Here is a 26,177-nt window from a genome sequence, read left to right on the forward strand (position 1 = left end):
CTCTCTAATAAATTATTGTATCTATTTGGATTTGTAATGGTTGATGCGAAGTCTTTGTGTTTTTAGGTACACGTGGTTAATTGGCTAAAAACAACTGAAAGACATCCATGGAGAGCTAACGTCCAGGAATGAAACAATCATACATTTTGGCCTGAACCAAAAATAGGCTACAGAAACTAACTGGACTAAGCTATTCTACTGAATGATTTAATTGACAGTACAAAGGCTCTACCATCAAACAGTCAGAAAGGACTAGTCGGCCTCAACGACAGTAAAATTAAAAGGCCAACACAGAAGACTATTTTCAACTTCTTTCATTATGAAACAGTTGATCATTTATCCCAGAAAATATAGCTGCCCCTTAATCTGCCTGAATATCAAATGATCGGTTTGTATCTGATATATTCTATGAAATATATTTGTATTTACACAAATACTACATACATTTTTTCTCTGACATATCATGTATATTGTTGAGATATTTTGAACGTTTTTCCTCTTTCCATCTACCGGAGGTCTAGATAACAGGCATCTACCTTGCAAGTCCCTATATACGTCACGTAGACGTAGGACCTCGAAACCGAGAGGGCATTTCAAATTTTCAAAACATCCCAGTCATGGATTTCGAGGGGGAAAAAACAAAACCTGACAAGGAGTCCTCAATTAACGATACAATTATATCTGCCGATGTACCCAAGCCACCATCAATCGAAGACTTCATCGTGGTAAAGCCTATCAGTCGCGGAGCTTTTGGTAAGGTCTATCTCGCAAGAAAGAAATGCAACTCACGGTTGTACGCAATAAAGGTAAGCTTTATTGTAGCCTAAACGTAACTGGCAATGTTAGGCTAGTTCGCCTGTTAAATGTTGTTGGGTTGTGGCTGCCCAGGTAGCTAAACATATCGCATTTTAGAGTCACAACTGGTAAATCATCAGTCTAATAAATATGGTCTTTACGTTGGATTTACATTCACAGGTCGTAAACAAGGCCGACATGGTTGATAAAAATATGACAGAGCAGATGAGGGCAGAGCGAGATGCTTTGGCCCTCAGCAAAAGTCCTTTTGTGGTGCACTTGTTCTACTCCTTGCAAACAGCAACTAAAGTATATTTGGTAAGTTATTATAGTAGTTTGTCAGTAAAGTATTGCCACTTTTGTCTACATATAAGTAGGGATGAAACAATTAATCGAGTAATGGAGTAGTTGTCAAATTGTCAAAAAGGAAAACACCTCTCAATATTATCTAATTGCAGATTCTTAAACTTGAAAATTTTCGACTGTACTTACTCCTCTATGACAGTAAATCAATTGTCTTTGGCATGTGGACAAACCCAAGCATTTGAGGACATAATCCTGGGTTTTGGAAAAAGATAATAATTTCATTTTATTGATCAAACAAACAACTAATCAATTGATTGAGAAAATAATCAGCAGATTAATTGACAATGAAAATAATTGTTAGTTGCAGCCCTACATAAGTTTTTGCTGATATTTTAACAAACACTGCAATTATTCTTTTTTTTTTTATAGGTGATGGAATATCTGATTGGAGGTGATGTGAAATCATTACTTCATATTTATGGATATTTCGATGAAGACATGTCTCTGAAGTTTATATCAGAGGTTGCACTTGCTTTGGATTATCTTCATCGCCATGGAATAATTCACAGGTTGGTTATCATTTTGCATTGCTCACTTCCAGGTTTTTCTGGTTTTTAACTTATGCTGGGTGTTTGAAACATACATGTCGTCATTCACAGGGACCTGAAACCTGACAACATGTTGATCTCTAACGAAGGACACATCAAGCTTACAGACTTTGGTCTCTCAAAGGTTAAGATGGAAAGAGGTATGACAAAAGCAAAATAATCTGTCAAACTGCTCAGACTGGATTTTTAACAGTTGCGTTCCCTAAGAGGAGTCACATGCCCCAACATATACCAGTGATCACACCATTTACTGAACTGTAAATCTACACAGATATTTGTACAAATGATGAATTATAATTGTTTCAAATGAGTGCATATGTTTGTAATGCAATCTGTCAAACATTCCACGATTTTATAAAATATCTACTTTACATCTTTCTTGTTTATGTGAAATCAAATTTTCTCCTTTACCCTTCAGAGCTAAGCCTGACAGATATTCTTACCACACCCTCCTTGGCAAAGCCAAATAAAGCTTATTTTCGGACACCTGGTCAAGTGCTGTCACTGATCAGCTCTCTTGGACTTGTAAGTGTAAAAATCTCATCACTGTAGCCTGGGTGAATCCCATCCCATTGATGCCCGTTTCCAATTCACCAAAAACCCATCCAGTCACAATCGTCTATCCGGCATGGCATGGGCTTTATATGATGACATTCAACACAACTAATGGCTGTGCTGATGGTGAAAGGGTTAAACAGATATGGATGTTTATTTTCTTTGGAATTGAGTAAACAACTGCATTTAAAACCTTCATTGCCGGTTACGTTTAGAAACGGGAGCCAATGGGATCCTTTCAAGACGAACCTGCAGAGCAAATTCAAATTTGCTAACAGGTTTGTCTGGGTTTACCTAGGCTATCAACACGTAATCAACAAGTAATTATGCAAAATTTAAAACCATTCCTAATGCATGTGATGCCTGATGATGCTAAGAGCAGGTTTTCAGTGGTATCAAGCTCTTCCTGTTTCACTTCCATTCTTGCCAACTTCCCTCCTTTTTATCTGTCAACCAATCAGAACACTCCATTGATGGAAGGAAAACGCCACTGCAGCCTGTCAGCTGTGTCCAGCTCCAAGACATGCGGGAAGCTGGAGACGCGGAAAACCTCGCTCGGCTCCCCTCGTGAGAGGAGGAGGAACAGCTTCAGTTCCCCCATTTGCTCCACACGAGCCTTAGGTATGCTCAGCCCATGGTGATGCCTGATACCTGACGTTCTCATACGCATGGATTCTTTTCTTGATATAACCTCCTGACATCAGCACCTTTGTAACATTTATGTACATGGATGTATGCAGATATAAGTGTGCTAAAGTATTTACTTGTTCACTGACTGACAAACTGATTGATGACAACAATTTCATTTTGCATTTCAGGACGCAGCAGTATGTTCAGTGCAGGAATGTTGGCCAAAAGTCTCACCCCCAAGCTGATGAAGTCCAGACAACGCTGTGACACACAGAGCACTGGGAGCAACCAGTCATGCATCTGTCCCTCTGCCACAGACTCTGAAAGCTGCATCAGCCCTCTGTGGGAAGACTTGGTATGTCACCACTTTAAAGTCTTCTTAACTCATTGAATGCCAAGCTGTTTTCGGGAGCTTTGTCCTAGAATGCCAGCAATCTAGACCATTGTTGATGATTTTTGTACAGCCACAGCATATTCTGTGTTATAGCTATGAACACATACAATGGCTCGTTTAAAAGGTGAGACTTTAAGCTCTCGGTGGGTGCAAACCGTGTATTTCTACATGCTCTGTTCCTGAGAAATCCTAAGCTAAACAGTGGCTATTTTTCATCAAAATCGCTGTTTTTTTTTTTTTTTTCTAGAAATGGAGATATAACGTCTTTCATGAAATATAAAGTGTTGCCTGTTACTTACTTGTGTAAACTTTCTGGGAAGTGATCAGCGAGACCTGGCGAGACTGCCACCTAGTGATAGACCCACGAAAATGGCCTGGTTTTGACCTGACGTGCATGCGTCACTGATTCGACCCAAAGCGGCAACCGAGTTATGATAACAAGGTCCAGATTGTGCGTTTTCATGAGTTTTCAATCGTCATATATTTCATTTCCATTAATCACAGAGTTCCCAAAATCACATATAAAGAGTGTCTAGTTTAGTAATTTAAAAAAAAAAGCTAAAAACGTAATATTACGTTTTTGGCACTCAATGAGTTAACATCATGTTGTTTTTGGCATTTACTGTTTAGTACATCAAATGAACAAGTATAGTAGCCTAGTTTTAACTTTAGTTTTCATTAGATTGAATAATTCTACCTTGGTCAGCATTATTTGGGTTATTAGGGTTTAATTACTTATTATAAATGGTCTCTCATCTGTATGCTTAGGAATGCCAAGAATCTCAGAACATGCCTCCTGAGGAAGGTAAAGATCAGCTGAACATAGCTGGGAAGATTGACACCCCCCTTGCATCATCAGAGCGAATTCCTGGGCGCGACAATGCTCTCATGTCATTTGGCAACCAGGACCTCAGGGCACACCCAGTCAGAGGACAGCTAGACTTTGCCTCTGCAGGGCCAATCCAGGGAAAAATCAACATCTCGACAGGCAAGAGGCTCCAGTTCGACAAGGAGGACTGCAGCCCTGTTAACCCAGCAGGATGTGCTCATTGGAGAGCCGGTGTATGCACTCCTGTTCCTAGCCTGCGTGGGGCCATCCAACCTTCCGTGAAGTCAGCCAAGCGGAATTTTGAGGAGGTGGACCGGAGCCCTGAGGCCATGGGGCTGCAAGCCAAAAGGGGCGACACGGACTTCCAGCGAAGCTCACGGGTGCCTGGGGAGGAGGACGGGAGGTACAGCACAGGACTGACAGGGCTCTTCTCCACTGTGGGGCTAGGGGTGCGCCAGGGTGGGTCAGGAGGCCAGAGGGAGACAAAGAGGCCCGGGCCGACCCAGTCCAGCTCAGCCGAGGTGGCCAAGAACCTGCTTTGTGAGCTGGAGGACCCTGGGGAGGAGGCAGTTGCCGCCGCAGCTGCCGAGTCGAGCTTTTCCTCCTCGTTCAGCGACGCCCAAGATGTGCACAGGAACCTGAGCTTAGATTCTGAGAGCTCGGCCCACGACATGTCCATCATCGGTTCCGACCCATTCGTGCCACCTCCAGTCGAGAGCCCTAAAGAAGCACTTTCCTCATCGCTGGAGGAGCTGGACGACCACGACCTCTCGGCCTGCTTCCCCCTGGCGGCCACTGGCCCTGCCTCTAATCCCCCGATCACCGTGCCCACGTCCGGGGCTGGCTCCGGCTTCCTGTTCCAGCGGCAGCTCCTCGGTCAGTCCAGTAGCGGCGCCAAGTCGCCGTCCTTCCTGCGGCCACGGAACGTGGTGGCCTTCCGCAGCTACTGCAGCTCCATCAATCGCTCCAGCCTGTCCTGCTGCTCGCGCCTCAGCCTCGGCTCAGTGGAGCCCATGGAGACGTCCGCCTGTACCTCCTTTCTCAGCTCCGTCATGACGCCTGTCCAGAAGAAAAGGCCCAGCTTCGGGAGTTCTGTGCAGCAGGTAGGAGCTCTGAAGCAGAAACTGGAATAGTGTTACACTACAAAATACAACAACTTAGACTACTTTCAGAAGAAACAACTCTTGAGCTTGAGAAATACAATTCATATATATATATAAGGTTGATGCTTGTCAGATAGACAAAGTAATGCAGCACAACATGTAACCCTTAAATCTTAAAAGTTTGGATATTTTGAAAAGGACCTTTACTTGAGACTTATAATTGCACTGTAACTTGAATGACAATTAAATGACAAGCTAATTTTATGCTGAACAAAAAAAAATAGAAAAGGGGAAATTAAGTGCTTTATTTCTGTTGTGTGTCTAGACTCCAACCCCGATGGCCATGGTGCACACCCCCTTCAGGACCCCCAAGAGTGTTCGTAGGGGTCCGGAGCCCGTGCAGAGTGCCCCAATTTTGGGCACCCCGGATTACCTGGCCCCTGAGCTGCTCTTGGGAAAACCACATGGTAAGAATAAAAAAAGCCAATGATTAATTGCCAGTTTACATGAACATTGGTCTGAAAACTCATTGTTCTACAACTGGAAAAGTTAGTTGTATAGTCATTTGAGAGACTTTTTAGAATATTGGCATCTAACAATCCCTCTTTTTGAGTTTCAGGAATTGGTATTGGTGGTAAGTTTGTCATAGATGTGGTTTTGTGACTACGGTACATTGGGGGATGTTTTCCTGCATGTGCTGGCAGTGCTTTTTGTCCCAGGGTAAAGGACAGGGTTTATTTTAGCAATGAGATTTGGGTACTGGTGTTTCTTATGCTCTAACTGCTTCAGTGGTCCTCCACTGGTTTTTCAGGGACTAATTGTTTTATTTTTATTTTACTTTCAAACAACCCTTGCTCCGAAAACGGTGAACAGATGACTATCACAAGGCCAACATTTGTTGTCCGTGTTTTGATGTTTGAAACAATCATGGGCTGTGTCGCTGTTCTTTTGATCCTGATTTGGTCTTCACAAATCATGCCATTTATTTGTTGTACATAAATTGAAATGCCTTGATTGTGACATTGATAACAGCTTACCCCCTGCTTCCACAGCCTAGACTAGAACACATTTCACACTCTAACCTTTCCCTCTGCCCCCTTCTCATGTGTGAAATGGCCGTTGTGCAGAGTAAGTAATTAACATATCTCTGTTCAGATGTTATGGTCGATTGGTGGGCACTTGGGGTCTGCCTGTTTGAGTTCCTCACAGGAATCCCTCCGTTTAATGACGAGAGCCCCCAGCTGGTGTTCCAGAACATTCTGAACAGAGGTGAGTGTTATCTGTTCATCCATCACCATTCACCAGTTGAATACATTTGTGGCTGAAGTTTAATTATATTCACAGTTCAACAACATCAGTTTGGTGGCTTTAATGTTAGGCTTGCTGTCAACATAATTAACTGCTCTATAAATAAATATATACACTACCGGTCAAAAGGGTTTTCGACCGTTGTAGAAAGAAATGGCTGATCTTTAATGCAATATCTACATTGCCTATTATCAGCAACCTTTTATCCAATGTTCCAAAAGGACATTCTGTTTACTAATCTGATATCATTTTAAAAGGCTGACTGAGAAAACATTGAAGAACCCTTTTGCAATTATGTAAGCACATAATGTAATCCGAAAACTGCTCCCCTGATTAAAAAAAAACAATGCAACTGATCTCAGCTGGTATTCTGTCCATAATATTAGTATTTTGCAACAGGCCTTACATTTTTCTTGCATTTTGTGCTTGTAGACATCCCTTGGCCTGATGCCGAAGAGGAGATATCCCACAATGCTAGAGATGCCATAGAGATTTTGCTACACATGGACATGACCAAACGTGCAGGCCTGAAAGGTGAGACTATCTGTATCACACTTTACAGGCAAAGTGCAGTTATCAAATTACTGGTACTAATGTTGACCTTGTTTCAATTGATTGAGCTATTATTTACCAGAAAATGTACAACCAAAGTTAATTAATCAAGTTGCATCAAGTGCATGATCATGCATAGCGAACATGCCAAAGCTCAATTGTGTAAATTAATTAAATGTAAGATGATCAATCAGCTTACAGGGCATATTACTGAAAACATACTGTAAGTGACTTCCTTCTGGTTACTCATTCAATGAAAATCTCCACTGTTTAAGAGAAAATATTTCTGTGTTTGGCTATTTTTATTTTATTTTTGTGTGTGTGTCTCCTTAGAGCTCAAGGTGCACCCCTTCTTTGAGGGTTTGGACTGGGACAACCTGCAGAACCAGAAGATGCCTTTTATCCCACAGCCTGAAGACGAGACGGACACATCCTACTTTGATGCCAGGAACACTGCTCAGCACCTTGCCCTCTCAGGGTTCAGTATGTAGGGGATAGCCTGGGCTGGATGTCTGGTACTCTTTCTTTTCTAGTCTCTGATCACGTGCACACCTATTCAGCATTATTTTAAGACAAAGCACACCTATCTGTATACATTTAAATATGGGTAGTGTATTCTGATGAAGGTTGTGTTCACTCAGAAGAAGCATTATAAAACATGGTTTGTTAAAAATGGCACGTTGTATATATTTTCTTAGTGAGAGAAAATTAATTTTAATATATCTATTTTAATATATATAATGGTGCTCGTTGAGATCGTATGTTGCTCGTTGCATGGTTTTGTTTTCCTAAATGTATTTTTAGAGCATTACTTTTTCTTTTCCTTCAAAATTATTTGTGGATCCCTATACTGTATTCATATATCCATTTGGATAAAGTCTTAAAACACTTATTTGACTGTTTTATGACATGTAAGTGCTTGAGAAATAATGCTTACAAATAAAAATGGACAACTAATGGTAAACTAGGCCACCTTCAGTTATTTACAATGCAAAAATGGAAAATCAAGACCAGTAGTAAATTGTTCCAAAACCTTTATTCGTGCTTCAGATTAGCAAACACATGCAAAGAACTGACCACAAGGGGGCAGACTTGGTTAGAAGGCTTAATAGAAAGGATAGTTTCAACAAAAACGCCTTTGTACAACTCTAAGGTCAGATCTACTGCCAATTCAAACAATATTACAGGAATTAATTAAATAGGTATTTATCTGTATATATGTATATTACAATAATACACTTCAGTGCAATTAAAATATTACATTGGTATATCCATACATTATATTATTTATACTGTACAGTCTCTATTAACAGTATTACACAATTTACACTAATGGAAACAAAAAACAAACAACCATAAAACTCTGATAAAAAGGATATCCATGATCCATTTTAGAATTAATAAAATTACATTATTTCTTAAAACGTTAAGTGCTCGCTCCTTCTACTCCTATTTGTCCAAAACATTCAATCAGGTATCTCCTGACTCTTCTGGTGATCAGGCATGGATAGAAATGCTCTCTGCAGATAATGAGCAAAGATTTCTCTCGGGCAGTATTGCAGGATAAAACCGGACTGTTAATGTTAACCAATCACAGATCTGAAATGTAACTCGTTCTGCTGCTCAGTAAGTTGTAATAAATCCTAACTGAGGGTTGAAACTTTGGACTTAACACAATGTGGATCTATAGATCAATAAATCATGATCAGCTCTCTGCAAGTGTATTGCAGCAGGGTTTTGGTGATATTATCATACTTTGGTTCAGTGAAGTCCTTGCCTCACTTAGGATATGAGCGAATATTCAGTATGATCTGATGTCTTTTCCATACTCATAACACATTGAAAAGTTAAAACATCTGCACAACAAAGACTTTTTTTCTGTTGATTATAATTACTAATAATAAGAAAAAAACTATACTGACTTTTTTAAATATGAAAAGATGACATTCTGAGCAATATTTTAAACACCTACAGGGACCTACTCCTGCACTAAAATTGATAAACAGTATCGGCAGATCATGGACACATTACTACTTTTCCTCAATCACACTAAATGTTCTGTATTTGAACATAATTAACATAAAATGCGCATTAGACCTACTTAAGAGCATTGTTCTGCCCAATACAAATAATTAGCAGCAAGTTTCTCTGTGAGTTATAACTGTTCTGGTTATGGATCTCAAACTGATTATTAACTTATACATTTCAATTTAGTCATAATGCCCGTGATGAATACATAATCAAATAGCTTCTGAAAATCGTTGTATTTAAATCTTAAAAAAGTGAACTACACTACATCCATTAATCCGCACACAGATTTTGTTTTAGTGTTAGTGTCCTTGGTATTTTATATTTCAAGATTTCAACTGAAAATTAGGAAATTAACTTGCGTGATAAGCTGCGACTCTATACAATTCACATGTCCACAAAAGGACTGATTTTAGCTGCAACCTACCACTCGCTACTCTTGATGCTGTCATCATAGTGCAAAAGCGTAGAGTTAGACATGAGGGGAACACAAGCAGAGAGGAAACTATCTGAGGCCTGCTACTAAAGAAAGGGCCAGACGGAGCTCTCCTGGGGCTGGCTCCACTTCCTACGTCTGGAGGAAGGAGGGTTTCTCAGTGGATCCGCCTGTGGGGAGGGAACAGAGGTACCAGTGAAAAGATTGTATATGTGAGTTCAAGGCAAGAAACCCATAAGAATCTCAAGAAGTGATCAGTCTGCATTACTCCCTCACAATGGCTAAGTTAGTCAGTTCCATAGAGACTGTATACAGTGATGCAGAATGCATGTTTCTTTTCTTTTTTTTATGACAAACAACAAAATAACATGTAATTGTATTGTATTGTAATTTTCCCCTAAGAATGTACAATTGTGCCACATTGCATAACTCATACGAAAAGTACCAACAAAAAATGGTACATTCTGAAAGGAGTTGTGAGTATATGTAAATTTGTCTAAAAAACATCTTGAAGAGTTCAGTTCTGCTGTCCAGATTCTGGACTTAAACATTTTGAAAATCTGTGTTCTATAGTCCCTAAATAATTATAGCTTTCTCTGATCAAACAGAAGTATTGCTTGGATATATACTGAAGTACACAAAAATAGGCTCTACCGTCTCCTTCGCTGGAGGTACAGGCGAATAAGCCACTGCACAACAAATGGCCACACCACTGCAAAGGCCACGGTGCCTGGGGATACTTCAAAGGGCCACCAGGAAGGTCTCTGGGGGCCAAACAAAAATATCAGCCTTGAAACCAGCCACCAGACAACTTACAATCAACAAAATACAACTGGGGGTATAAGGAAGAGCAAACATACATAAGACATCATCTTATGTCAAACATACATAAGACATCATTATACTTTTTGATTTATTCTTATCTTTACCATGTCCATTGTCCATAAATCAAAACTATTCTAATGAACCAGAATAGATAGATAGATAGATAGATAGATAGATACTTCATTGATCCCCAGGGGAAATTCAAGAATGTGTGTGTGTGTGTACACGTCAGCAGCTGATAAGAGGTTTTGTTGATCAAATCAAAGTGCATCTTCTGTCTTTTCCGGCAGCACGACCCCCAAATCAAACACTATCCCCTGCCAGACAAAAAACAAGGAGGACCCAAAGACTGCAATATGTTTACCTTTGTTACATGGGGTGATGGAAAGTTTGGAGACAAGGCAAGTGACCGCGCCTGTACAGAGCAGAAAACATGACAAAAGCTCAGTGAAACGAAAGCTTCCACTGTACCGTTGGAGTTTGCAGAATTTGAAAACAATGTAGGGAGGGATGATGCTAAATGTATAAAGTGTCTGTTCTGGCATTTGAGCACACGGTGCATAGAATAAAAGAAGATATTGCAGTGCTCTCAAAGTTAAGTGATTTGTCTGATCTTTTAATTCCAAAATAGCTATTTTGCAAGCACTAGTAATTCATACAGTCAATATGATTTCTAGATTTATTGATTATGACTGATGACAAAGTAGCAAATGTGTCACAGCCGAGAGAGTCAGGGCCAGATGTACTAACGCTTCAGATGTCCTAACCACTTCAGGTGTACTTGTTTTGCAACGTGCAATATAAAAATGGCGAGGTATGTACAGGCCGCACTGAGGTAAAATCGCAGACTGTCTGTCGTGGCAGCTGAGAATGTCAAATTGCGCTTTTCGGTCTCATGCATATGCATTCATAGGAGGGTCAGGGGAAAGTGGGAGTTTCATGTAAAAAGATGGGAGGAGAAGCGTAAAAATGCACCGAAATATTTCCGCCTTGTAAAAGCAGGTGTTAACCAAATTGCGTTTAAATGCGTCAATAAGGGAAACTTTCAAAGACAACAGAATCGCTATTTAGAGCACCAGTTCTGCATCTTTGTACTATATCAAAAGCAACTTAACTTTTGTTGGCCTTTCGAATGTCTTACTTTCACGTCATCCACTTAAACTTTCCTACTTGCTAGATTTGACCAATCTTCCATAGCCTACGTGCACAAGTAGTTTGAGTAGAACTACTGCTCTTCATTATCTTTCTGCTTGTTGACACCATGTATTGTATTTCATGATCGCTAAACGTTTGACTCCTTTTAATGTTGTCATCAGTTAACTTCATTTAACTGCGCTTGTGATTGAAGTAGGCCTATGTTGTTTAGTTGTTAACGTTTGCAAATTGCAGTAGGGGGCGGAGATTCTTTAGAGATTAGGTGCTGATTACCCGATTAACTGCTAGTTTGATAAATACCACGTTAACTGAAGTGTCACAGCATGCGGTTTCTGTGGGTTGGCCATGACGCTGATAATGCTATGTTCGCAAATGTACGTACATCTGGCCCTCAGTATTTTATGTGTGCACTGTATGAGTGTGTGTACTGCATGAGTATGGGTAAGTTTATGTGTGTGTGTCTGTTTGTCCTACCTGGGAGGCAGTGAGGGCCTCCAGAGTGTGCAACCTCTGGAGTACGCTCTGCATATCTTCCTGTAGCCTTGCCAGTGCGGTCACTATCTGCTCATTGAGATTCCCTCCAACTGCGCCTTCCGATCCCCAGCGCTCCCCATCTCCCCCGTTGCCCTGCAACATCCTCTGGATCCCACCACTCGAGGAAGAAGATCTGGAGCCTGAGGAATAAAAGAGGACAGAAGCATTTCAAGATGGAGAGTCCTTCAGTCCCGGGAGGATGCACAGTATGGTGGGGGCTGTGTAGACTGGTAGGTTGGTAGGTAGACTCTTCCCTTTGCTCTTTCATTTAATCTAGTCATGGAAGTTTGATTTTAGTGAAATTGTGTTATTATTTGCCAAAAATAATAAATGTAAACACAAATGTAAGCTAATCTAAACTTTGGAAACCAACAATCCATCAGAAACCAATATTCTCTCATGTCAACATTGCAAACAACAAACTGGTGACTGGTCTGGTTAGCTGACTGGTCTGGTTTGACAAGAAAATCAAGTGATACAAATTAAACAGGATGTGTAGACTAGATGCCACATTTACACAATACTACATGTACCATATGGCCTCCTCCTTTATGCTATTCTAAACGTGCATTATGAAATATTATGAAAATAGGAAAAATAGCACATGAATAAATAATAACATATATAATATGAAGCCTTGCCAAAGTAGTTGATCTCAGGCCTCACCTCTGCTCCTGCGGACCAGTGAGTTGTCGGCTCGCTCTGCAGGTATCCTGTGCCTGTGTGAAGAGCCTGACCCAGTCTTACCGTCCTCCCCCCCATGCTGGACGCCCTCGGACCCTGCCTGCAGGTCCTCTGCGTCAGACACGGGTGCGCCAAGCTCCTCGGTGAAAGACAGGGAGCTGTGGTGATTGTCCTCGAGGTCCGGGGCATGGTTGGTGTGCACCTCTGAGCCCTGTCAGTGGCCAAGTACACACATGAAGAAGAGTTCTGAGTTCTAATATCAATCGAGAGTGACATCCCACCTCACGCTAAGAAAATATTTATCTAGTCCATAGACTTGATGTATAAATGGTTGGTGTGGTGAAGCCTTGCGCACGCGCATTTCTGCCGAATACGATGCCCGATGAGTGCCCAAAAAGCGTTGCAATATGGCCGCTGAGTGGAGGGACTTGCCTAAAAGGACTTTGGTATGAGTAAGAGCAAAGTGCAGAGAAAAGGGTCATGAAATAAATGAATAAGACCACCTCTTACCTCCTCCATACCAAACTGGTCAACCGAGTCACAGTAAACCTCACTGTCTGAGTCGCTGGCCACATGCTGGTGGCTACACATGTCCTCAGGGAGATCTGCATGAGAAGCCATGTAAACAAATGAGGGAACCTGTCAGGTGATTTAGTAACACATTATGGAGATGGCACACATTGGCACAAAATGTGTGGGGTGGCATTTTGACACACTGAGCAGTTTATGTGATCACATGTCTACTCCGGAAGGGGACCTTAAACTGAAAAAGTGAAATATCTAGACATACAAGTTGGTAACCGAAAGGTGACATTTCTGTCAGGATATTAAGAACCATATATTTTTACACATACAAAAAGGCTAATTCTTTATCTGAAACTCTTCTGTGAACTGTAAACCATCCTTCAGCAGGCATCATGACCGGAACCTCAACTGTTACTTTAAAACTCTTTAATTGGAACTTAAAACTACAGTACCTTTTGATATAAAACTTGTGTGCTAATAACTGGATAAGCTAACTACATAAGGAATGCAAAAAAGCAGATACTAACAGGACTGCTGGCACTGATAAAAAAACGTGCATGTTATATTGTCTTTTGCCAACATGGCTTACAATCGCAGTGATATGAGCAGGCTTCACTCAATCTCAGTTTTTTGAGAGTGTTGGACCTAACTTATAACTAACAGAAAGGAGAAAGCACACTGAAGGAGGCAGTACGCAGAAACACGTTTGTCCAATAAAACTATTAACTTATGCAAAGTACGGCCTTTTCTCCTGTCTAACATAATTGACAATGTCATGCACTTCTTACATTCTCGCTGGGTGGTCTGACCTGAACACATGTACATCTAGCATGGATGGCCAGCAGGAATAACAGATGTGTTTACCTATCATTCACCATCAAAATGAATCTGAATATAATGTAAAACTAGCTGCTTTCAAAACCATATTTCAAAAAGTAGCATATTGTTACATACTGTACCCTTGCTTTAAATGTAAATCCAAGCAGTAGTCAAGTGTATGTCCCCTTACCACTGAGATGGCCATTGACCTCCATGGTTCCATCAGGTAGGGCCATGTCATCTGGCTCCTCTTTCACACCATTTCCATTAAGAGCAGACTTGGAGCTGTGCGTGCCATTCGTTAAAGGGATGCTTCCATGGGCCACACTACCATTTGATAAGGGTGCTTTAGGCTTCCCCGATGACCCTTTCTTTCTTGGTGGTGGGGCTGAAGGAATGAGAAAACAATATTAATACATTCACTGATTTATAGGTTTTTGCTTCCTAGGCCCAACATTTCCCAATATCTTGTATGAATACCAAACACAAATAAATAATATAACTACATGCACATTTATACTACATGTTGTCATTTGCAACATATGCATATACTTGAGGTGTGTGAAAATACACCTGATTGTCTGGCAGATAGTACACACATTCAGTATTTGCATGGCAGCATCAAATAGAAACATAATATGGTCTAACCAAATAACATGCTGGGTTACTTTCTGCTTAGCATGTACACTAGACAGCGGGAGATTCTGTGAACAATGAATACTATGTAATACCCTCTATCTGCGGCTTGTGGTGAATACAAAGTCCAGTTGCACTTTTGTTACCTGGCTGCACAAGACTGAAGTTCTATAAACCTCACTGTGTGCTAAAAGGTGGTTTCTTTATTATCAAAGCTACCTTTTTTAACTTCTACAATCTCCTCTTCATCTTCCTCCTCCTCCTCCTCAATGTCATCATCTTCCGTATTCTTGATGGCTCTCCTCTTGGCTTCCAATTTGGACATATGATCGTCTAAAGAGCCATTCATTTCCAGGTTCCTGATGATACTCTTGGTGACTGCCTTGGATGTTTTGCCCATAACATCCCCAATACCTGGAAAAAGAATCAAAGACAAAATTCAAAATGTTTCATGGAGAAGCGTTCAGTCCTGTCCCCAGATTCAACTTCCTTCAAGTAATTTCAGAATTAAACAAAATATTCCAAAAATGTGTTAGTAAAATTCCCACGTGCACAATGTAATCCACTTTTCTATCTCAATCTACAATCATAAGATATAGACTACATCACAACAATGATACCATTCAAGTAGGAAGTTCTCACAATGACACAAGGACCAAGACACATGAGCTTTGGTGTAAAATGCACTCTAAAGCACAACTAAAGATGAGCTAACTACCACAACTAAAGGTGAGCTAACTTCAACTACAAGAACAAATATTAGCCTGGGCTGGATGCAGGCCTTCACACTTGCCTTCCAGTTGTCTAGCAAATCTTGCCAGTCGGGCTTAGCACGAAACAGAAGTAAAATGATTAAATGAAAACATCTGAAAAGTATTTCACAGAAATATACTGCATCAACAAATAAAACTTCCTGAATTATAGGTTCCCGATTCAATTACATTTCTTGTTTTACTTGTTTTTGTTGTAAACCTTTTATGGATACTGAGTAAATCCATATTGTATGGGAGCGTGTAGTTATGGGACTGGCGGACATATAGGGTTGTGGCTGCAGATGTTTCAGCTAGTTACCAATATATTCAAGTTGTACTGAACTAGAGGAAACTCTTTCCTAGCAACCAACCTCCGGACAGGTCAGACACTTGGTTGACCTTCTTTTCATCCACCATCTCATAAAATGGCCCCAAGATCTTAAGCAGTCTCTCGACCTCATCCGTCACCGGCATGCTCTCCAGAATCTGTCAATTGAATGATTGGTCAGGTCAAACGGATTTCTGTTAACTCCAAAATAAATGTAGATATTGAATTTTGCATGTGAAACGAACAAAAATAATCACCAGTTTCATTTCATCAACATATGCAGTCATGGCCTCCTCTCTCGACATTTCTCCAAGAGCATTCCATGCATCCCTTGGGGAACAGAGAGCAAAACTGTAGCTAAGGACAATGCACTGGTAAGCAATATCAGGCATGTTGTTTCCTTGTCCATGGATAACAATTGTAATTCAAGAAGGAACACAGCTATCAGTAAGCATATTTCAAGGACAGGTACGCTGCTATGAGTAGTACTGTGCTTTTGAAGTGCTTGTGTTTAAAAAGTACTTTGATCTATTAACATCATGAACACATATCTTGCATAAGAAAAACAATTCTAGATAACGATAGAGGCTGTAAAGCAGTTTTCTAGGATGCAATAACACAAATGATAAGTTAAATATTTTCAGTAAAGACCACATAATACCTATTCTGTACTGACCACATAATTCCTATTCATTACTGACACATAATAGGGCTTGTCAAAATAGTCAATAAATCTATGCAAATCTTTAATAGCACCACACTATGTAGAAACAATATGGTGGTCACAACATAAAACTTGTCCATTTCACAACTCAGTCTGTGTCCTGAAATATTAACTCCTCTCGGTTGTCAGCCAGCTGTTATCTATCTGACCTTTCAGTTCAGTTTAAGGCCAAGTGCATGAGCGAAAAGTCTACACAAACTGTGTCAAAGGCAGCCACATCTCGCTGTGACTATTTGCTGTTCTAGTGCAGTCACCACACGCTTTGTGAAGGAATGTAGGGCAATGCAACAAAAGACATACAAACATATCTGTCAGATCTGAGTTTAAATACCTATGCCTACAGACTTGGAAGTAAAGACAGAAACAGTAAATGCGCTCTCATTTATAATTCTCTACCATTTGACTTTGCCCACTGGGTCCCAGAAGCCTGGCCGTGGAATGTTGCAAGGTCCCTGTGTGGCCTGCTTGTAGTAACTGTAGAACTTCAACATCATCTCATTGGAAGGCTGAAAGGAACCTGGGTAGAGATGGGACAAAATCATGGAAACAGTTGTGATTCTCAATTACACCAGTTCAATCAAAATAATGGGTTCATAAAAGGAGTTCTACTTCTATCAGTTATACAATAATAATAATAATGGTTATTATTATCTATAATAATAATAATTACTATTATTATTATGATGATGATTAGGCTAATATTATTATTATTATTATTATTATTAGTAGTAGTAGTAGTAGTAGTAGTAGTAGTTATAATAGATAACTTGGTGTTTTGCTAGTTAAATACTTTCAAAAGACTTGGTAAAGATCAATTATATTCATATTACACATTTTATGTCTACATGTCACCCAACACCAAGTGTCCGGCCAAGACATCACAGGGACGACCTCGTATAGTCACTAAGCCCCGCTATGTAGGCTAATCATACGAGGGGGATGGAGCCAATCGAGGTTTATCTTGTAGCCTAGGCTACACACATGACTCAGAAAATACAAGCACAAGTTCTTCTTTAAGTACAGATCGCAAGGCCGACAGCCATTCGCCCCTTCAGGCTTTACTCAGCACAAAACCGATACGTTCAAGCTACAAGTTTTTCTAAAATTCTTACCGTCCGCAGGTAAACTCTGAATCACTTTGACTGCAGCGTCAAAACGCAGCTCGTGGATTGGTTTGTTGTCATCCGCCATCATGACACAAAATTGAGAGTGTCAACTGATATGTGGAACCGTCAAATCTATAAGCAAGTTATGACAGTTCTAGTCAATTCACATAGAGTTATCCACCATATATGAACAAAACGAGAAAGTAGGAACATTAGAAATGTTGGTATTGTTGTAGCAGGCAATGATTGCCACCGATTGGATACCCAGATAATCCAGATTAAAGCACGCTGTGGACATGAGAATAACGTCAAGTACCAAATGTTAACAACGTAATATTACACTCGATCATTCGTTTGGTAACGATTGTTCACCTGAAAGCAATCCTAAAACAAAAGCTGTCAACTGCTCTGCGTTGCAGCAGAATTCGAGGGCATACCCACCAGTCCAACATTTTGTCTAGTGTGTCACACTTTGTGACAAGAGCCTGGTCACTAACAAACAGGGTCTAGAATTATATTAGAAGTTAATTCCTTACCATTTGGTGGTCTAGGCTACTTGCAGTTAAGACGGCGACCTCTCAAATATGTTGGCGATCTGTAATCGTACACAAGTGATACGGATATAATTTCTAGGGAGTTGTAGTTTTTTTACTTGCGCAATCAACCTCCCCCAGCTCTTGAAATGTGTCCTCGTTAATTCTCCTACAAAACCCAGAATTCTATTGGACAACTTCTGGTTCATGGGTTGTGTAGTTTTTGTTAGGGATTTACGAGCGCTCTACAATGACCTACAAAATACACCGACAACTACAAACAGTTTCATTAAACAAAGCGTGGCGCATCGTCAATAGAATATAATGTAGCGAGTAATATTTATTAATGTATCACATCAGCGACGCGCTTTAAACTGTTACTCAAAACTGTTACATCGGTCTTTGGATACATTGGGAAACTTCCTATGCCAGTGTTCCATTCTGAGCATGGATTGCTTGTCAATTTCCGGGTTGACGACCGTAATGAAAGCGAGGCCAGGAATCCCACAATACCAGGCGAGAGAGTCCCTTTTTGTCGGGGCTGAGCTTGTGGTTTTAATCAAAGGGAAGACGGGGAAGCTATGCGGAGAGATGTAAAATGGCAGAGCTGCAAATGTTGTTAGAGGAAGAAATTCCAGCTGGTAAAAGAGCCCTCATAGAGAGTTACCAGAATCTAACCCGTGTAGCAGATTACTGTGAAAGTAATTATGTCCAGGTAAGTAAGCTCTCAATATTATACATGTTTGCTCTGAAGCTGTTGTAGGCTACTACATTCTTTTGTCGTGAGGCTAACGTTACTTGAGGTAAACTGGAGACAGGAAATAGGGATGACAAGAAAAAGAGTTCCTATAAGACAACACACACAAGCTTGTAAACAAGTTATACTTTTGTGCGTACTTCTCTGTGTCTATTTTATTGACAATGACTCAATACATGCATGGTGACGTCGGCATCCGATATCCCAATACCCATTCATTTGGCTATAAAACGAGTTGGCTCACTTCATCAGATTTGTTGGTTTACTCAGAGGGTGTGTCTGGTCGGAATTCGGTTTGTGCTTTGTTACAGTGACATGAGAAGCCAGTAAATATTTTTGGGGAAAAGTTGTTGTCAGTGACTGAAGTCTAAAATGAGGTGTGTGAACTTCTAGAAATGCGATTAGGCTTCACGGAATGTGTTCCCATGTGACTCAGATTCTTGGTAACATAATACAAAATTCAATTTCTACTATACAATATTGTGTTTTTCTTTAGGAGAATATTTTACTTTTTAAAAGGTCTCCTAGGCTATTATTTAATTAGGGACCTTAATCGAATAACGTTGTCTTGGTAGTGCCGTCTTAAATAGGCAGTTAAGAGTTTGTGTCAGATTCCATGACTAACATATGAGCAATATGGCAGTCTTGTATTCCGAGATGTTGAGACATAGTTAATTTTCAGGATTAAAGAGGATGCCTTAATCTATGCTGTAGGCTACGACTATTCCCTATTTCTCACTGTCATTCCATTGCACCTACCGGTATATAAGTTTTGGAAACCAATACAGTAGACCTATGAGCCAAGTGATGGTAGTGATTTATTGTGTGTGTGTGTTTGTAAATAATAATAATAATAATAATAATCTGTATTTAACAGTAGACTACGAGATGATGTTTTGGTATTGTATTCCAGCGATGGTGATTGATTTCCTGTTCAAATTCACCTCAGTCATAGATGCCAGGCAGTTCAAATGTTTGTTGGTCAATCTGAGTTTGATCTCAGACAGAAATGTTCTCTTACTCAGCCTATCAATACAGACCTAATAGCCTAACTGCTGTGTTATGCCATAACAAACGTCTAAATTCTATTTGAGATTACAATGGTAAGTATTTGTGAATGTGCTGTTAAGGGGACTCAAAATAAAGTTAGTTGTCCAACAGCTTCATACTGAGATGCATGTAGTCAATCTCCAGAGAGACACAACCCAGATCTGAGTGACACCCCTTCTGAGTGTCATCATAAGCTGTTTCTTCCTCTTTACAACCCTCTCACTCACATCCCTCTCCAGCGTTTTTTTTTTTTTTGCCACAGTTGACAGAGGTTCGTTCCTTTGCCTGCTGGCGTGTCTGAGCTTGACCGGGCATGTAGACCGCCAGATATATTCCTCATGAAGGTTTGCTCCTTATAGTCTCTCTCCTGGTGATGCGGATCGGGACGGCGTTACTGCCTGACCGTGGTGCCCAATATCCTACTGATGCCACAGGAACAGATGGTGGAAGGATGTTAAAGGGGATGGTGGGGGCTCTCTACCTTCGGTTAATATGAACCGCCACTGCCCTATTTTTTGATGGTGACCGTTTTCTGTGAGCTAGCAAGTTGTTGTGCCTGTGGGCATGCTTCTAGAGAACGCCTCCTCTTAATGCCAGTGTAGCCTACTCTGATTTCCTACTGACTCAATTTTCTGTCTTTTTTTCGTTGCCCTTTTCACTGGAACTTGCTGTCAATTTTCTGTGTGTTTCTGCTTGAGAAAGATTATGGGGAATGTGGATATCTCTTTGGCGATACTCACTGTAGTTATATTGCACTAAGGAAACAACTCTCAGAGGTGCTGTCTACAAGAATTTTGGTTTGTGTACATCTGTGGTGAAGCTATTAATCATTTCGGACAGGTGTAGTTTGTGTTCAGTTTTGTTTGTTTTTGTGTGCGACATCTATGCATTGGTTAGGTCTTTATAGACATAAACATTGTTAAGAATTGAAAACACTGCCCATACCCAGCTGTGGAAAGCTTAAATGCTCTTGCACACATAAACGTATAAAGTGTCCCAGCTTATTGACTTCTGTTGCTGAGTTGTGAGTGATGTACAGCCTGACTTACTGTTCAGTTGGTCTTGGAGGTGGGTCCTCATTTCACTCCACCCCCAAGGTTGCGTGAGTGTGTCTCAATGAGCACCTTTTGCGACTAACAGAGTATGCGTTCTTTAACCGGTTCGGTGCAGAATGTCTTGAACCTTTGTGATGGCTAGTGAACTACACCGCATTTCCACCAGTTACGAACTGAACCAGGATGTGTCATCAACAGAGGGTGTTTCATGCATAAACGAGTTAATGATATGCATAAACAGGAGGATGATATGTCCCATAAAAATGGCAGACACTAACTGTGTAAAATGCTGGCTAATGTCTGCAGTTTAGTGCTAGTTGACTAGTTTTGTTTACTCACGGCAACAGTTGATATGGACAGAAAACTCATGCTTTTTCCCCTCTGAATGGTAGAATGACAGGCCCACTCCGGTTCGCAGGAAAAACCAAAATGTTGGTTTGTGAATAGGAACGGAACCGGTTCTCTGTCAGTGGAAAAAGGCTATCAGTGTATTTTGGATGCACAAGGTGTGCTGTGTCTGTGTAGTGCAGCCAGTAAGCTTGATGTGTGAAGGATGGCACAAACAGTGGGGAGATGGGAGGGGAAGAGCAGTCCTTTATTCTGGAGAGTCTTTTCTCGGACCATGCTGGTCAGCTGCCCAGCTGGGGAGGCCACATGACCGAGGAAGCGATGAGCATATCCCCTGGAGCCAGGCCAGAGTGGCCAGGAGGGTGGAGAGATGCTTCCACTTCACACAACACTCTGTGTCAGAGCTCAAAATGTGAGTGTGATGTTTCACACACACACAGATCGCTCCCCCCTGCCCCCTTCCTGTTCTCTCTTTGTCACTTTAATTTGGACTCGCACATATTCACCACAGTCCAAGCTTGGAGGCATTGCCTTCTGTTGGTCAGGGCTATTCATACCCTGTGGCACCTGTCAGCATTGCATTGCTGCGGGCACAGCTTCACTCTGCCAGGCTTTCACTGCCCTCCTGCCACCTGCTGGGAGCCACAGAACCTGAGAACGCCGCAGCTCTGTGCCAAGGAGCAGCAAATGACGCAGTCCATTTAGCGGACTGTTTCACATTCTGAAGCTCCCCTAGTGTAGCTTTCTTTAACTAGCTCATTTCTTTGCATGATCACTTTGTTACTTTTCTTTTCTCCTGCCCTCCCTCCCTCTCTATCCTGATGCCACAGTTTTCCTTTCGCTCTTTCTCTCTCTCTGTCACCTTCTAGGCCTGATGTGTTTTCTCAGGGCAGGATGTTGACTTTGTGCTGTTCACAAAAGATTCAGACCCCCACAACTGAGCTAAATCGTATTGGCTCTCTAGTGCATGGCTGTGTCCCTGGCCTACATGGAGTGTTAGTCTTTGCAGCAGCTAGATGCAGAGTCCAGGCCTTCTATAGACTGAGACTGAAAATAGTATTTTTGCCTGAAATGTCTTTTGAGGATTTCTATCAGAATGAAAACTCCTAGGCTTGCAGTCTACTGGGCATGTCACTGGCTTTGAGTCACTTTACCCATCAACTTTATTAGTAACAGTGACAGCGAGCCTTTGTAGGAACAAGTTTACTCTGAGGAGAGCGTGTCGGAGTGGACTGCAATTGGCTGTCTCAGGCCTAGTCCACACGTACCAAACCGATCTTTTTTTCCGGTCTTCCCTGGAACCGTATCAAGAATATTTGCGTCCAAACGGATCCATCTCAACGCAACTCAACACGCTACTTCATATCCCAGGCCTATAGGTGGCACTGTTTCTTTACAGAAATTGATATTGCGCTGTAGGCAAACAGACAGAATAGGCTACGACGAAATGGCTAGTGCAAGGAAACCAGAATTGTTTGTGTGGACTTATAGTGAACTGTCAACTGTAGTCAACTGTAAAACTAATAAACTTAATTTTTACGGTTTGTGAAGGGTGCAGTCCCGTCCTTTATGGCTAACGCAGGTAAAAAATAATCTCCTTTACTTTCTTTGGTTGTAGGATAGTCCGCGATTCACATTAGTTTTGGTTATCACCGCAAAGTGCAAAGGCTAGGCGTGCCCAAGTTCTAGGCCATTCCGTTACATACACATTTATAATATTGCTATAATACCTTTGTGAGTAACAGTCGATACTTTTTTGCTTGCATCAAATCGGCGCGTTAGCATTTAGTGCATCTATAGACTTAACATGAGTTCTAAGCGTCTTTGTATGCTCATATCTGACTTCACTATGAATGCATTTATTTATGTTGTAAGACATGTAAAATAAATTACCGACTCGGCACTACGCACAAATTAATGCAAACTTACACCGCACTTCCCTAATAAGTTCTCTCACGTCACTGACAGTAGCTAGAATGCATAAAAAAACAGTGTTCAGTCCACCAAGTCATAAGCTATCGGCGCTGCGCAGCATCAGTTGTGATATTTATCCTACAGAGTGTAATCGTAGGTAACGTCATGTATGAAAACTAGTATTGTTAGGCAATACTATAATTGTCAAGTCCAGGGCAGCTGAGGTGTGGCGATGACATCATCGATACGCAAGTAGGATGTGCGGTTTCGCTGTCCAAACGAATTCAAAAGGGCTACGGTTTCAGATTTTTCCACTCTGGGACCAGGTTTCAAAAAAGTGCGGTTTCGGGCAGTGCGTTTACAGGATTCGTTTGGACGCTCGGCCAAGACGAAGCAAACCCTCTGCGTTTAACCCAAAAAGCGTCTCCGTGTGGACGGGCCCTCAGTCACACTTCATTACCCCTTTGGGGAAAGTCCTCTGTTTAGAGAAAGCCTGTTGGGTTTGTAATAGCCTTGGCTGCTCCAGGTGGGTGTACACACCTCCCTGTGGCTCAGCCTGTCAGAGGACAAATGAGGACAAATGAGGAAATGATTGAATCCACACTGCCCGTCTGAGAATCCTGACACAAGTACGCTTCATGGGTCAGGGAGAATGGCAGCCCATCTGAAGTTAATTAAACTTTGAGGTGAACTCGGCGAATGATGGTGAATGTCACAGAGGATTCTTTAATTTTTTAGTCTGACACCTTGTCCATAGCCAGGTTTGTTTTTCCCCTTATGTGGCTTCTATGAATTGAACTTGAATAAGGGTGTGTGTGGTCAGTCCCTTAAATTAAAAATAGCCTTATCTTGACTTAGTGTCCGCTTCAACGTATTATACATTTATTTAGCTTAGACGCTATTTTTAGATCACCCTTAACCTTGGCCTCCCTGGGTATCTAATCTGTTGTGAGGTAGGCTAAAAATCGTTTGCACGTCATTGTTTGTACGCCAAGTGAACTGTGAGGGTGGAGGGTAGTGCTGAACAGAGTAGGTTCATACACGGGAACCCATTAGTTGTGTGGGAAGGCCACACCCAGGACTGCATTGCTGTCTGGTCCAAAGGCCATGAGCAGAGGAAGACCAAAAGGGAACTCTGTGTGGTTTTGACATGATCATGCCGGTCTTGTGATTGTGTGTGTGTGTGTGTGTGTGTGTGTGTGTGTCATATTAAGAGAGTTACATGGTGGTGGTGGTGACATACAAAGGGCCTCCCAGATGTCACAGAACTGAATCCAGGTCAGAGTGAGAGAGCGATTGCATACTTTCTCTACATCAGCCAGTGCTTGTATTTAGCCGAACTCAGACTGAAATACACAGAATACAGTCCCCTGTAACTCTGTTTCTGTTTACGCACGAGAGACAGAAAAACCGACAGATGAACTGACTGACATGACAGCAGTGAAGTATGTCCCACTAAGTGTCTTCCTGGCTGGAGCTGCCATCCAGTGTGCAGATTTCCCAGTGTCCCTGTAATCTCTTTTCCCCTGGCCTCACGCTTTTCTTCCTGCCCCTGGTATCCCTCGCTCTCTCCAAACACAGGCACATTTTAACCCCTCAATCAGCTGGGGTCTTTAACCCCATCCGGTTGTGCTGGGGAAGAGGCCAAAGGCTTTCCGCAGGGCAAGGCTTTTTACTGTCGGCTGTATGTACTTACACTGCACACACTCTGTAATTCAGAGTCTGTGGGAGGAGGGGATCTACCTCATTCACTCCCTGTCGGCTTTAGGCTATCGTCGCTGGATCTTTTGTGCTTACAAAAAAATTGTATTGCGTACAAAAATGTGCTATATAAATAAAAGTGACTTGACTTGGATTGCGGCTGATGGGTATGGCTTGCTCAGTGAAAGACAGACGATGGATGCATTTGGGAGTCTAATTGAAGAGTGTTGCAGGCATGGTGGCCTTTGATCCATGCTGCTCACTGCTAAATGAGTCCCAATAATAGGCATCTGCCCACTGTGTTCTTCTGTGTGTAAGGGAAACGAGAGAACACGCCCTTGCTATGGACTGGGGTCTAGCCTACACCACAAGGATGAGTCATTGGAGACTCAGAATGCCTTAGCTGTGCTACTTTAATAATTTCAAGCATCCAAGTCTCTGAGCTTGACCGGAACCGCACAGGTTCTGTTTATTTCTTCTTCCTCTCCAGTTGAGTCATTCCATGTTTTGGCCTTCCAGACATATCTCCTCAGTTTTCCAGGGAGCATTCCATTCCCCCCAAGGGGTATGGGGAAGTGCATGAGTGACTTTAACTGTCAGCGTTGAAAGAAGTGGAGTGCCGAATGCACCTCTCAGGGAAAAACAGCAACAGCACCTTTTGAGGCGACTGTTTTGATTTTACCCTGACAGCCGCATGCCTTTAACTTTCCCCCCCTTGTCAAAACTCCCTGAAGTATCTCTGCTGACATTTGAGTGCTGTTGGTGAAGAGATTGTGCAATGGGTGTTTCTCTTTCTGCTGCATGATCCCTGTACTCCTCAGGTTTGGGTGGTGTTGCAGTTTTCCTTAAGATTGTAACATGTAATGTTAAGATGCATGATAAGAATCTTCTTATTTGCTCACCAGCATTATAGATCTTATGTAACAAAGCAATCACCTGCTTCTTGAGTGCCCATGGCAAGCAGTGCCAGAAGCCGTCGAGGAAGAGTCCCATGCTTAAAGCAACACAAGAGTTTTTTTGTACCTTAAAATAATGTTTCCAAAATCGGTTCATCAACTCGTAACAGGGTGAACGGCACTTCTGCATTCGCTTTGCGGCCCTCTATCGGCTATAACCGCACTATGTAAGTTTGCCAGATCGGGTAGCGGATCTGTAGTTCGATGGAATGAGACATAATAAACTACAAA

The 26,177-nt window shown here is 41.6% G+C and overlaps 3 protein-coding genes across 6 annotated transcripts in view; 2 read left to right on the forward strand and 1 right to left on the reverse strand.

Annotated features, from left to right (window-relative positions):
• Nucleotides 1-558: 558 nt before the first annotated feature.
• Nucleotides 559-8,044, forward strand: mastl (microtubule associated serine/threonine kinase-like). 2 transcript variants are annotated; one of them, XM_048266363.1, is made up of 12 exons: nucleotides 562-806; nucleotides 976-1,113; nucleotides 1,531-1,670; nucleotides 1,761-1,849; nucleotides 2,128-2,234; nucleotides 2,726-2,885; nucleotides 3,083-3,249; nucleotides 4,057-5,220; nucleotides 5,546-5,687; nucleotides 6,376-6,489; nucleotides 6,961-7,062; nucleotides 7,414-8,044. In XM_048266363.1, exons 1-12 carry the CDS (start codon nucleotides 618-620, stop codon nucleotides 7,569-7,571), a joined length of 2,670 nt encoding a protein of 889 aa, XP_048122320.1. In that variant the 5' UTR covers nucleotides 562-617; the 3' UTR covers nucleotides 7,572-8,044. The 2 variants fall into 2 exon arrangements, with proteins under 2 accessions (XP_048122321.1, XP_048122320.1); XM_048266364.1 differs by lacking the exons at nucleotides 6,376-6,489; nucleotides 6,961-7,062; nucleotides 7,414-8,044 and adding an exon at nucleotides 5,840-6,353 and having other exon boundaries at nucleotides 559-806.
• A 53-nt stretch (nucleotides 8,045-8,097) lies between these two features.
• Nucleotides 8,098-18,321, reverse strand: acbd5a (acyl-CoA binding domain containing 5a). Of its 2 annotated transcripts, XM_048266231.1 has the most exons (14): nucleotides 18,169-18,321; nucleotides 17,639-17,764; nucleotides 16,923-17,043; nucleotides 16,060-16,132; nucleotides 15,846-15,960; nucleotides 15,516-15,548; nucleotides 14,942-15,136; nucleotides 14,277-14,474; nucleotides 13,253-13,347; nucleotides 12,725-12,953; nucleotides 11,999-12,198; nucleotides 10,734-10,784; nucleotides 10,199-10,308; nucleotides 8,098-9,714 (listed from the first exon to the last, which is right to left on the reverse strand). In XM_048266231.1, exons 2-14 carry the CDS (start codon nucleotides 17,718-17,720, stop codon nucleotides 9,702-9,704), a joined length of 1,515 nt encoding a protein of 504 aa, XP_048122188.1. In that variant the 5' UTR covers nucleotides 17,721-17,764; nucleotides 18,169-18,321; the 3' UTR covers nucleotides 8,098-9,701. The 2 variants fall into 2 exon arrangements, with proteins under 2 accessions (XP_048122188.1, XP_048122189.1); XM_048266232.1 differs by lacking the exon at nucleotides 15,516-15,548 and having other exon boundaries at nucleotides 18,169-18,320.
• A 346-nt stretch (nucleotides 18,322-18,667) lies between these two features.
• The window catches only part of abi1a (abl-interactor 1a), a 50,690-nt gene continuing 43,180 nt past the window's right edge, over nucleotides 18,668-26,177 (forward strand). Inside the window, exon 1 of one of the 2 annotated variants that reach the window (XM_048266235.1) lies at nucleotides 18,668-18,880. In XM_048266235.1, the coding sequence (XP_048122192.1) occupies nucleotides 18,764-18,880 (117 nt within the window). In that variant the 5' untranslated portion in view covers nucleotides 18,668-18,763. The remainder of the gene's footprint in view (nucleotides 18,881-26,177) is intronic. The other variant, XM_048266236.1, reaches the window with a different exon arrangement.

The sequence above is a fragment of the Alosa alosa genome, chromosome 16 (assembly GCF_017589495.1).
Source record: "Alosa alosa isolate M-15738 ecotype Scorff River chromosome 16, AALO_Geno_1.1, whole genome shotgun sequence".
Taxonomy (NCBI): Eukaryota; Metazoa; Chordata; class Actinopteri; order Clupeiformes; family Clupeidae; genus Alosa; species Alosa alosa.